The sequence below is a fragment of the Rhinolophus hipposideros genome, assembly GCF_964194185.1.
Source record: "Rhinolophus hipposideros genome assembly, chromosome: 9".
In the NCBI taxonomy this organism is placed as follows: Eukaryota; Metazoa; Chordata; class Mammalia; order Chiroptera; family Rhinolophidae; genus Rhinolophus; species Rhinolophus hipposideros.
Window position 1 is genome coordinate 52,993,905 of NC_138055.1, and position 13,555 is coordinate 53,007,459.

Sequence of the window (13,555 nt, forward strand, 5' to 3'; positions counted from 1 at the left end):
TTGTGCACTGTAGCATTGATTCCACTCTTAACCCAGCCCTTAGCGCATTGAGTCACAATTGCTTGTTTGCCTGTCCATCTCTCAGGCAGTTCTGTGAGGACAGGGCCAAGTCTTGTTCCCTGCTATTTCCCCAGCGTCAGGCCTTCCACGTAGTAAGCACTTATCAAGTGTTTGTTTAATGAACGAATAAAGGATGAGAGGCTGAAAGTGTGATACATGGGGAATGGCAAAGGGTGTATGAGCAGATCGCTCAGGGTTTATATACCACGTTAAGAAGTTTGAGCTATTTTTGGAAAGCAGTGGGGAGCCACTGAGGGCTGTAAGCATGATCAGTTTTCTATGTGAGAAAGACCTCTAAAGCAGCATCATAGGGAAGGAGCTGGATGAGGACAAGAGTGGGGACAGAAAGATCAGAAGGCCCCCTGCAATGATACCAGAGGAACTGGGGGAGGGTGGGACCCGGCGAGAAGATGGGAGTGTTTGCGTTGCTCAAGAGAAGGGTACCTATGGGGTGTCGGATGCTTGGAGAGAAGGGGGCTGCTTGGCACTTGTTTTCAGAGACTTTGCTATGTGTCTTCTCTCCCTTGCTGAACTGTGAGCCCTTCAGGGAAGAGCCTGAGCCCTCTTCCTCAGAGCCTCCCCTGTGCCCAGGACACCAGCCTCTGCCCTTGGGAAGTCCTCAGGGTGGGGGGGCTGGTGGAGTCTAGAAGGCAGTCTCCCCCAACCCCAGTCTGAGTCAGAAGGAGAGGCCAGAGTCCTAATGATGTTAGCTTGGCTTGTTTATTGAAAGCCCAGGAACACAAAGAGCAGTACACACAGGCCCCCCACCCCACCCCAAGCCTCCCTGGAGCTTGCAGGTATAGACCCTCCTGCAGCAGACGGCTGGGCCTCCCTCACACCACCAACAGGGGTGTGAGTGTGCAAAGCCCACCTCTCCGTGAGCACCCAACCCACCTCATGAACGCATGTGTTGGAGGTGAACCAACAACCCAGGAAGAGAAGAAGCCAGGACATAATGCTCCTCGGAGAAGAACCATCTCGGGGGATCAAGGGATCCCCTGGGACTCCAAGGACTGTGGATCCTTCTGGGTCAGGAATAGAAGAAAAGAACCTTCTCCTACCATGGAAAAGAAGAGGAAGGAAGCAAAGTATGGCAGGCTAAGGACACCTGCAGTGTGGATAGTCATTCCATTCTCCAAATTAATCCCAAACTAGGATGGGGTGGTGCCCAGACAGATTCTTTTTTGGCTTTGAACTGTTCCTTTCCTCCCAAGCACTGATTTTTGTAATTCTGTTGAATATGCAATAGAATATTCTAAAAAGAATACAAGTATTCTTTTTAGCTGATAGTGAGGAGTGATTCAAAAGAAGGAAATTGGGAGTCAGGGAGAAGCCAGTCTGGCTGGGGCTGTGGATGGAGCTGCTAGGGGGTGAAAAAGTCCCCCAGGGACACAGGCCAGGCAGGACAGCCCCCTTGGGAGAGCTGTGTCACTTCATGGCAGGAGGAGTAGCTGGAGCCCCTTCCGTTCCAGAGTCCAGGTGTCTGCCTCGGGGCCACAAGCAGGAGACACTGAGATGGTTCTTCCCTTGGTAGTGGTTGGCTGGTGCTCGGCTCTCAATACTTGGTCCGGCGAGAGGTAGTGGTAGACACGAAGCGGACGCTGGAACCACGGTTGCTGCGGCCGCCGCTGCAGCTGCTGAAGCCACCCTCAGTGGGCATGGGGCAGGGGACGCTGGGGGAGCAGGCCTCGCCCACAAGCACAGAGCTTCCCCGAGAACCTCCGCTCAGCAGATCCCCATTGCCCACGACAATCCGGGCGCTGCCCAGGTTGGGGCTGCAGGTGCTGCCAGAACGGTTGCTGCTGCTGGTGGAGAAGGTAACTCCACCACGGGAGAGGGTGGAGCTGGCGACCAGGGATTCAGGCCCACACACCAGGCCGCCGCCCCGGGAGCTGCTCACGGCTGCAGCAGAAAGAAACCATCAGTGAGACTGCCATGCCCTCCATGTAGGGTGGGAGGACAGGGCTGGTGGCATCAGGGAAGTGGCCTGGGTTGGAATGGTTCCTGTTGTTTATACAGTCAATATCCACTTTCCCTTCTCTTATTTGGATGACTCAAGGACTGTGACTCCACTCCACACACACACGCACTCACATTACATATGTATATATAAAATGGACATTATAGATATGGCCAAAATTGGGCTGGGTTGTGTAAGCTGCATTATCCAGACAGTTGGAGTAATAACCTCCATAAAGCTACAGGGCTTATCTCTTCCAATTATGTCCTGCCCCTTGGTGGTCCCCACATTGCCCCTCCAACAAGAGTCCCTTGTCAGTTCTCTTCGGACTCACTGATGGCCCTGCTCTAGTCCTCTGGTCTCCACGGGGCACACCTCCATGGTCCAGGACCCTAATCCAACTAAAGCTTGCTTAGATCAGCACCCATGTGTGGAGGCCTCCCGCTATTTGCTTTTACTCTTACCAGAATCCTTCCTGCCCTCTGTGACCTCCACTCAAGGCTGACCTCCTGCAGAAAGCTATTTCTTGCTGCCTCTGCCACTAGGCAGGCACTGTTATCTGAGCACTTGGAGCTCTGAGAGAGCAAAGGAGGGGTGCTTGTTCCTTCCCCCAGGGTTCTTTTGAGGAGTAGGCTGACAGTGGATAGGACTCATCTTCTCAAAAAGATTATAATTCTAGAGAGCAAGGGCTGGGACTCACCTTCTTTGTGCCCCACCCTGCAGTGCCCAGCTTGGTACCCGGCATGCTTTGCGCATGACCAGTACTTTGTCTGGCAGCTGCAGGGGGACTACCATTCAGACTGTCCCATCCCATGTCATGGAGAGGGAACTCCATGGCACAGGCCTTTCCATTCCTTCCCTGGCCTTTGCCCTTGAAAAACAAGGACACTCAAAGCATGAAACCCGACTCTCTTCCAGAACCCTCTCCCATCTAGGAGGCCCTGCAACTCTTGGCGCTTGCTTACGTTGGGGAAGGCAGGCTCTGGGGAGATCTCAGACCTCCGCTCCCAGTCCAGGGGCTGGATGGTACCTGCTCCCCTGACTGTTCTAGCCAGCGTGGCCAAGAAAATTTGAAGGGCCACAGAAGAGAAATGTGAAGAGGAAAAGATTTAAGTTTCTTACATATGTTTACTGGTCCAACACCTTCGCAGATCCTGGAGATAGAAAGAAATAAGTCAGTTCACAGGTAGTGTTGTTTCCTGAAAACCTGCTTGCTCTCAGAAGGACTTTCTTGGCTGAGTGGACCACTGGACCAGTGGTTCTCACCTTTGGCCAGAGAGCTTTGAAAAACTCCATGTTCTTAGACCTTACTCCAAAACTACTGAATCAAACTATTTGAGGAAATGTGTTATTATTATTATTATTTTTAACAAGCTAATCAATCAAGCAAAACTCCCCGTGATTCTGGTGCAGCATGTCTGCAAACTTGGATGAAGGCTGCCCAGATTTAGAGCCATCTTTTAATCCCCGGCCAGGGGCAACCTGACAAACGTCTGCAAAAAAGTCCTTGTTGTTTCTAGAGATTGCTTATTTCAGCAGTTCTTCACCTGGTCCCCTCCTCCTACTTAGTGCAGATGCCAAAGCCTGACCTCCTATCATCTCGGCGCTTTGAGAGCACTCACCGGATTTCCTCGCCCTCCAGCAGGCGCCTGTAGGTGGCGATCTCGATATCCAGGCCCAGCTTGACGTTCATGAGCTCCTGGTACTCGCGCAGCTGCCGCGCCATGTCCTGCTTGGCCTGCTGCAGGGCGCCCTCCAAATCGGCCAGCTTGCATTTGGCGTCGTTGAGGGCTGCCTCACCCTGCTGCTCTGCTTCAGCCACCGCGGCCTCCAGCTTGGCCCGCTGCAGGGAGGACAGTTTGCAGGTGGGCTTTGGCAAGGACTAGGGGTATCCCTAAGTGAAGTTGGAAACACTGCCTCCTGTTGGTGGGGACACAGCCTGGTGCCAAGCCAGGAAGGGAGCCCATGGTGGCTGCCTTCTTAGGGATTGTGATCCTGCAGTTAGATGTTACCAGCGGGTGAAGCATTGCTTTTCTTCAGTTTCCATTCCCACTGATTCTGCACTTGCTGATTTTTGCTCCTTCAAGAGCCACAGCAACCAGAGAGTAAAGCTCTTCTTTCTGTCTCACCTGCCCCTGCAAGTTGGTCTCACATCTTTTCTTCTATATGAGACTCTTTCCCTTCCACATTTTCCTGCTCCAGGAAACCTTCCTGGACTAATCCCTCCTTTCCCCGGTTTCTGGGTCTTGGTGGCCTCCCCCATGCCATCAGATGTGGGCCTCCCCAAAGCTTGGGGCCCTGCCTCTCCTCCCTTTGCGCATTTCTCTCCTTTCATTTGCCCACCTGAGCCTTGGCATGCTCGATCTCTGCCTTCAGCCTCTGGATCAGGCGGGTCAGCTCGTTGATCTCATTCCGTGTGTTGCGTAGGTTATCACAGTGTTGGCCAGCTGTCACCCGCATCTCCTCATACTGGTGGGAGGACAGGAGGATGTTCCGAGGGCTCAAAGGTCGAGCCAAGACCATAGCCCCAAATGAGTTGAGGGCCCCAGGTCTCCATGGATCCACTTCGTTGTACATGAGTCTCACCCCACGGCTGCCTACACCTCTTCCCCAGCCCATCCTGCCTACCTTGGTCTGGTACCAGGCCTCCGCATCAGCCCGACTACGCCTGGCAACCTCTTCATACTGGGCCTTAATTTCGCAGATGATCCCATCAAAGTCCAGGTCCCGGCTGTTGTCCATTTTCACGATGACCGATGTCTCTGAGATGTGCGACTGCAGTAACTGAATTTCCTGTGTTGGAGGATTAGCAAGAGAGATGGGTTCAGAATTCCACCGGTGGCTGGCACCCTGCCACAGGGACCCCAGGAAATGGTGTCAGGAGCAGACAGCATTGCTCATTTGTTCATAGCAAAGCAATGGAGCAGGCCATCCAGACCAGGGGCAAAGAAAAAGACGTGATCGAGAACCATTTCAGTTTGAATTTAAACCCTTGTTATATACTCGGACACATCCCCTTAACACCCTAACTTACTTAGGTGAATATTAAAACCATAGGGGTCTAGAAACTTGGAGGAGAGGAGTGAGAGACACTCTAGGGCTTAAGCTTTTCTTTGGCTTACCCACAAAGTAGCTGTGCTCGTCACGGATCATTGAGAGCTGACAATATTTTAGAACATGGTGGTCTGGGAATTTCTATATTCCATGTCCTTAATAGAACCGGGGAGCTCGGAATTGGCCTGCAGGTGAAGGCTCCAGAGGGGGCTTTCTTTAGCATTTCCACTCAGAGCCAGACATTCAGCTCTGGCTGGGTCTAGACCAGACTAGACAGACCACTTCAGAAGCAAAAGAGACCTAGTAGTTCATTTGGCTAAGTTAAACACAATTTTTCTTATATTTCCTAGCAAATCAGTTTTCCAGAGTTGTCTGATCAATATCTAGGAAGTAACGTTCCTAGAATCTAATCTTTGGATTGGCCAACAAGGAGTTGGATCATAGATCCAAGGAGTTTATTCAGAGATCTGAGTCAGACTGATGAGAAGTCTGTTTACCTTACCTTCTCCACTTGTAGATACATCAACATATAGAGGATATAGATTTGAGTGGGAAGATGTATAACATAAAACGTTAGAAAATATGCCAGTTGAGATGAAGCCCCCAGGGAGTCCAGGTCAAGCACTGATCTCATATGGCTCATAGGGGCTGAGCCCTTACCGCCATGTATAGGGTTTTCAGGAAGTCAATCTCCTGAGCTAAGGCATCCACGTTGGTCATTAGATCAGATTTGTTTAAGAAAGCTGCATCCACATCCTGCATAAAAGAGAGAAGGATATGACGCTCATTACGTGTGTACCGTTTAACCTCCCCATCTTGGCAGAGTCTGGAGATGGGTGGGAAGATCAGATCAATTCCCACAGGCCAGGCCAGGCTTTGGGATGGGTGGTAAAGTCACAGGGTGGACATGCAGCTTAGTGACTATGCTTCTCCCTGCTGCAACATAAAAACTCCCCCTGGGCTGCTGCTGGACCTTTCCTGATGCTTATTTAGAGGCAAGGGGACTCTGGATAATCCAAGACTCTTAAAAGGCCATCTAAATAATCTAACCAATCCTAAATCATCTAAGGTCAAATCAGAACTTTGAAGGAAACCTGTTGTGACCTTAGGGATTCTGCTCGGTGTGTGTGTTTCCAGATTCCACAGGGCTGCCTGGGCATTTTCCTGGGGGAGAACATCTGCCTTTCTGGAGGAGAAGTTTGCCTGGACCTGTTGCTCTCCCTTACCTTCTTCAGGGCCACAAATTCATTCTCGGCGTTGGCCCGGGATCCCACCTCCTCTTCATACCTGCATGATAAGAATTAAGAGGGTGGGTTCTCATTCTGAACTGAGAACCAATGACATCCAGCTCCCAGCGAGCCTCTTAAGACCTCCCTGCTCCATCCAGAAGCATGGTTCCCCTTGCCACCTACATATTCTCAGACATTCTGCCCCTTCTTTAAGACCTTATATGAACCAGTGGCTCTTAGTTTCTCCAAATCCCTTTTGCTTTCTCAAATTGGACATAGGTCTGAAAATCTGGCCTATTTCTATGCTCCTCTGCTGGAAAAAGTTTAGGGTCATTGCACTTGACCATAGAGGAAGTAGGACTCAACTTGTTGCTGGACGTGGGCACTGTTCTCAAAACCAGAGGGCTCCTTTCTCTGGGGCTAAGTCACCCATTCCCACAGGCAGGACCAAGGGAAAACCATCCCAAATTCAAAATTTCCTTTTCCTCAGGACCCACGGAGGGCCTCCTCCTGCTCCCTTACATGTCACTACGCCTCACCTCTGTCTCCAGGCTGGGTTTTGAAACCAGCATTTGATCCCGGTCCTTCCAGGTGCTCTCATCCAAGCTTGGGGGACCTACCCATGCCCATCCTTGATCAGTGCAGTCCATATGCTACTCACTTATTCTTGAAACCCTCAAGGACATCCTGCATGTGGTTCCTCTCAGCCTCAAGCCGGGCCCGGTCGTTGTTTGCCATATCCTGCTGCCTCAGCAGGTTGGTGATGTGGTTCTCAAAGAGGGGCTCCAGGTTGCTCCTGACACATTTCTGTTCTTGAAGGAAGTTCCACTTGGTCTCTAGGAGCTTATTCTGCTGTTCCAGGAACCGCACCTAAATCCACAGGGGCACGGAAATGGCAATTGAAGTACTTGATAGAGTCACCTGTATGTTGACCAGTTCTTCAGATGGCCAGAGATGACTTTCAATTCTGTGGTGACATCATTCTCTCCTCTGTTGACTTTCTTTTCCCCTCTAATTCGGTAGAACCCAGAAGAGCAGGTCTGTGACCTCCTCCTCATGCTCAGTTAGGTTCAGCTATAAACAGAGAATCGGAACCAAAGCACTTCATTTTCATTTCTCCTTCTACCTTTAGAAATGTGTAAGCTGGTTCACTAGGAAGTTGGAATGATTCACTCTGCTTGAGCTGGAGTTCGTCTATATCTAAATACTGATGTCAGCCATTCCTGGCAGGAAATGAGGAGCAGAGTAAAATATGATTTGGGGTGGGATATGGCATGAGGAGGTGGGAATTCTCAGGTTATAGGTCATGCCCATCATCCCAGATATTCTGTCAGCTGAGACCGAAATGATGCGTAAGAGAATTTAGACATCATTTGCTTCAAACCCTCATTTTAGATGAGAAAACTGAAGCTCACAGAAGTGAGTTTCCTGTCTCAGAGACAATCAGAGCATTCTTGTTCCATGGACACATGGTTGGTGGGATGTTGGTTCCACACCACTATTCCTCTCATCAGCCACCAGTGGTGGTTCCCCACTATTTCTCTCAATCTAGAAAACTAGGCTGAATCTGGATACCCCACGTCAGGGGTAGAAATTCTTTGCTTGTTTTGTTCAAAAATTACTCAACTCCATTCTCCCCATTCTTACGCCTGAACAGATGTGGCCACTCAGCCTCAAGAACTATGGAAACCTCAAAGAGAGCATGAGGATCTCAAAGGATAAAACCTTTTAGACCTATACCAGCCAACACCTGGCCTAAGTCCTAATGTTTCTAGTCCATTTGGGAGATATTTCTAAGTGACGAGGTGGTAGTTCTTAGTTTGTCCAGATGCCCTCAGATTTGGCTGGATTTCCCTCTTTCCTCCAGAAGACACAACCACTGTGTTAATCTGTCCCACAATGCAGTGCTCCTCAGGCTTGTCCTTGCTCTGCAGCAGAGTGACAGTGAAATCATACCTCAAAGCCTTTGGTTGACACCTGAAGGATCTGGGGGTCAAGGTCGATGCTCTAGGCCTGGGCCATTTCTTCTTAAGAGAAAGAATACCCCAATGCATGTTAGCTCTCATCATCCCAGACCCAGAAATTTAGTTGTCATAGATACCTTGTCAATGAAGGAGGCAAATTTGTTGTTGAGGGTCTTGATCTGCTCCTTCTCATCCTTCTTCACCCTCTGGGCATTGGGGTCAATTTCCAGGTTGAGGGGGGTCAGCAGGCTCTGGTTAACAGTCACTGCTGTGATAGATGGGGCTGCTGGGACTCCAACTCCTCCAACTCTGTAGCCAAAGCCAGGGCCACTGAAGCAGTAGCCACGACCACTGCTGGCTCCAAACCCCATACCAATACCACTGCCGGCCCCAAACCCTAGACCAGCACCACTCCCATTACCAAAACCAAAGGCCAGGCCACTGCCAGCACCAAAGCCAACTCCACAGCGGGTGGGCCGAGGGCATACAGCTCCCATTCTGGGTGAGCACGAGCCACAGGTGATGACGCTTCGACTACCGAAGCCACCAAGGCCCCGGAAGCTGGGCCCATTCCTGCAGGAGACAGAGCTGGCCTGGAAGCGGTTCAGGGTCTGCGGGGGCAGTACTGAGCAAGAGCTGAAGTTGCCCATCTGGCGATCAGAGCTGACTCTGTAGGAGCGGCAAGACATGGTGGCTTCCTGGGTGAGAGTAAAGCGGCAATTGCAGAGTGGGGTGAACTAGAGCTGGGAGTCCTTCTGAGGCTAGTGGATCCCTCTAACCCCTTTTATGTGTGTGGGCATCTGAGGATTGGCCCCATAAAAGTGGGAAAAGCCATTTGGAGGCATTTATGAGCTTGGGTAGTTAGCAGAAACCCTTCATGCCTATAACCTCCTTAATAATGAGCTAATCTCAGACACACCTGTTCTCCTTAGGATCAGGGCTATAACACGAACTATAAACATTAAAAATGCATAAACACATAAACATTATGGTCCTATTTTTCCCCACAAGTCCACTACAATTCCCATTATGGAGACATTAATTTGCTTTGATCATAAATCCAATAGACTTTTTCAATGCAAGTGTGGCTAACCACCAGAAAGTTAGAATGCTGACAGCTCCAGCAAGAGGTGCATGAGGAGTGTATCTATATAGACATAGCCCCTTAAAGAGATGGGGGTGTTTAGAGGAGAGACAGGCTCTACAGAGCTCCCAGTAAGAAATGATATAGCGAGAATACAGTTTATTGCATCTCTGTAGATGGATTAATTAGTCCAAAAACCTTCGGCAGTGTTTTCTCTATCTTCCATGATCTGGTTTGACTGTTTAGATAAGAATTCCATCTTTAATAAAGCTCATTTGGGTTAGTGTGGTTGCATGTCTGGTTTGAGTTGCTCAAAGGAAATTCATTAATTCATTCACTCACTCACTCAATGATAATCAGATGCCTACTCTGTCCCAGTCAGTGAGCTTGGTACTGAGGATACAGGTATAAAAAAGACAGTCTCTATCCTTAACCTTGAGGGCTTCCACCAGTCAACACTTTTGTGGCATAATTTGAGGCCAAAGCATGCCAATAATTAGGCCATATATCTGTGTGGAAAGTTATCACATGAGTTTGAGTCCATCCCCCCCACCCCGCCCCAGATATATATTAGGGCTCTTCTATGGCTCTGTTTGTGCAGGTTCCTTAAATTATTGGCGAAACTTTGGTTAGGATAGAGACACAAAGCAATAAGCATCAAGACATAAAATGAAAAGTTCTAAGCCACTGGATATTATCATTGTTATCAAAACTGAAGCTATTTCAGGACCAGAGACAGGTGTTCACCTTTTCTATTCTAATGAGTGACATAGTTCATCTTACCTGTGCTGTGCTTGGGGAAACTTGTACTTAACTGGATACTGGGATTTTGGGGAATGTTTGGGATTCTACTTGGAAGGGAATGTGTGCTTTTGACTGGAGCTAGGCAGCTCAGGTCTTTTTCACTACTTCTTTTCTTCCCAATAGCCATACCTTTTGTTTCCTTTTCTTGTCATATTACATTAGTTACAACTTCCAGGATAGTGTTGAAAAGCAGTGATGAGAGGGGACATCTTTGCCTTATCCCTGATTTTAGTGGGAAAGCTTCAAAGTTTCTCATCATTAAGTATGTTAGCTGTAGGGTTTTGGGTAGATAGTCTTTATTAAGTTGAGGAAGTGCCCCTCTATTCCTAGTTAACTACTATTTTCCATGGACCCACCCATCGGGTATATGTCTAATGGGAAAAGAAGCAGAAAAATAACAAGAGAATACTTCTTGTGAATATTACCAGTAACCTCCATGTTGATAAATTCAGTACTCTGTTCTCAGCCCTCATTTAACTTGACTTACCAGAAAGAAAAAAAATCAGGACAGTGTGATGTCTGGAAACCAAAAGAAGAAAGTGTTTTCAGGAAAAGGGAACAATCGACGACGTAAAATACTGCTAAGACATCACAGCATCTTCAGACTCATTCCTTGTATCTTTTCTCATCTTTACCTATACTCATTCCCTCGTTGACATCATTCAGCCTCATGCCTTTAAATATTATCTATCCACTGATGACTTCCAAGGCATATCTCAATCCTGACTTCCCCTCTGTACTCCACATGTATGTTTGATCAGTGTCTTTATTTGGATATCAAATAGGCATCTCAAACTTAATATATCCAAAACTGTTCTTCCAAATGTCCCTACTAAATACGAGTCATATGTTCCACTTGCTAAGCTCATTATCCCAACAGTAGCTCAGGCCCAAAACCTGGGAGTCGTCCTTTATTCCTCTGTTTTTTTCCATATCCCACATTCAATCCACTGGCAAATCCTACTTTCATAATGTATCTGAACTCCTACTACTTCTCACCACCATGTTGGCCCAAGCCTATCATTTCTCACAGGGTCTATTGACATATCCTACCAGCTAATCTTTCTGAGTCCTCCTTTGCACCTTCAGTCTTTTCTGAACACAGTGATCCTTTTAAAACATGTTAGACCATGTCATTTCTATGGTCAAACCCCTCTAATGGTTTCCCATCCTACTCAGAGTAAACACCATACAGGACTCTACACAATCTGCCCTCCTCTTTCATTGACCTCATCACGCTTTATCTGTTTTACTGTTCTCCTTTCTCCAGCCACCCTGGACTGCATCAAACAGGCAGAAAAATTCCTGCCTCACACACTTTCCCACTTGCTGTTTTCTCTGCTGGGAACTCTTTTCATCAAATACCTACATAGCCGGGTCCCTCAACTCTTCTAGGTCTTTGATCATAGGTCAATCCCTATTTAACCCCACCCAGGTACTCCCTGGCCCCCTTCCTGCTTCCTCCTTTCTTTAGCAGTCCTCACCATCTGAGGACCATCTGAGGTCCTTTCCTGCATGTTCGTTGACTGTCATCCCTGGCTGGAATAAAGCTCTAGGAGGCAGGCGTGTTTTTACTCTTCTCTGTATCCCCAATGCTAAGTAAAGTACATGGTAAGCACGTTATATAGTTTTGTGGAATGATGGATACACCACAAAGATTAAAAGCAAGAGGAAAAGGGGGAGAAAGAGCAGGGTGGGAAAGGAAAAGAAATTTAGGTATTTGGTTTTGTAGATATTTCAGGAGGAGACTCCAGGCTCCAAAATGGACAACAATGGCCCTGGAGATGACAGTGGTGCAGAAACTCCAGCGCTCACAGGGGAACCAACCCAGTTTGCCCACCAGATCTGGCCTCTTGGGGTGTGAGTCTGGCGCTTGGAGGATAGGGCATCTCCCTCCTCCAAGGGCAGGCAAGGGTATCCAGGGGACTGGGAAGGAGACCAGTGGACCCCTGTGGAGTTGAAAGCGGGAGGAGAGCAGGAAGAATGGCATAGAGAACACAAGCAAGTATGGCAGGCCCAGGACAGAATACTTGACATAGCCTTTGGAGTTAGATGGACTAGATTCAGTCCCAGTGTTGCCACCTGCCAGCAGTGTTACCTAGGACAATGTGCACCTAGGGCAGGGTGGTGGCAGGGTTCTGCTCCGGGGGGCAGGCGATAAGGAGTGCTTGTCCGCAGAGAACTTAAAAGCGCTAATACAACCAACTAAAAGTTGGTCAGCTTTTTATTGTCACTGTGAACTGCTAGTCAGCGACCACTCCCCTTCCATAGTATACAAGTGACCTGGGGGAAGTTGTTTAACTTCTCTAAGCCTCAGTTTTCTCATCTATAAAATGGAATGATCCCTACTTCCCAGTACTGTGAGGATTAAATGTGAAAGTGAATGGGGTGTACACAGTGCGGTGATGGTCACCCATTTTCCCCCTGTTGACTTTCCTCCTTCGCTCCCTCCCTCTTTTACTTCTGCCCCTTTCCCTCTCTCTTGCACAATCCTCCCTTCACTTCTAAGCAGTCATCTCTGTTCCTGTCCAGCACCCCACCCCCTTCCCGCTCCAGCAAGCATTCATTATCCCTGGGGCTGTCCCCTGTCTGGGCTCAGCTTCCTTCAACCCTGACCAGCCGGGCAGGGTGGGGGTAATTGGGACCAGTCAAGCGTGACCCCTGTTCTGGGATGAGCTGACACCAGCAGCAATTTATAGTTTGAGGCATTATTTCACCAGATGACGCACAACACAACCCTCAGTCATTTTTAGTGGGCGGCAGGTGGGGAGAGGGGGAGGAGTCGTGCTGGAAACTCTGAGCTGGAGGTTTTGCTGTTAGGACAGTTTCTTCTTCCTGCTGTTAGTAGGCCTGGATGTGGTCCTGAGACCTGCTGGCTGAGCTCAGCCACAGCACCTCACTGTGCTGCTGACGGGTGATTGCTGGCTCCTCACGATGCCATCTGTGCAGTGGGGAGGGGGAAGAACTGCCGACGGGGTGGGGAGGGGCCCGTCCTGGTTGGCTAAGCAGGGTCTGGGAACCCCGGGCACACCGTGGCTGTGTGTGTGTGTGTGTGTGTGTCTGTGTGTATCTGTGTACTAGAGCACAAGTGGGAGGGAAGGAGATGACAGGGAAATCCCAGATGCTAAGAAGGCTTTGCTAAAAGCCTCCTTCTTCAGAGTGTTTCCGTTTTGCCTGGGGACAAGTTTGTGCTGGAAAGAGGACCTCACTGGGAGCTGCTCATGCTGAGACCTGCCCAGTGGGAAGGGAAGCTCAGGAGTCCCCCAGGAGAAGGAGGGGGACGGTGGGAGAGGCTGAGTCCACCCCTGCCTAGGCTCCCGCCCCTCTCCCCTCTCAGACTGATGGCAAGATGGAATCTAAACACCCCTCAGGAGAGATAAAGCACCCCTCTTGTTTGGGC

The 13,555-nt window shown here is 49.2% G+C and overlaps 1 protein-coding gene across 1 annotated transcript; it reads right to left on the minus strand.

The window, feature by feature from the left end:
• Nucleotides 1-1,615: 1,615 nt before the first annotated feature.
• On the minus strand, nucleotides 1,616-8,956 carry KRT84 (keratin 84; the record flags this gene model as incomplete). Its single annotated transcript, XM_081060325.1, has 9 exons — nucleotides 1,616-1,962; nucleotides 3,143-3,174; nucleotides 3,643-3,863; nucleotides 4,364-4,489; nucleotides 4,649-4,813; nucleotides 5,735-5,830; nucleotides 6,301-6,361; nucleotides 6,965-7,173; nucleotides 8,405-8,956. The coding sequence occupies 9 exons, from the start codon at nucleotides 8,954-8,956 to the stop codon at nucleotides 1,616-1,618; spliced, it is 1,809 nt and encodes a 602-aa protein (XP_080916451.1).
• Nucleotides 8,957-13,555: the final 4,599 nt, after the last annotated feature.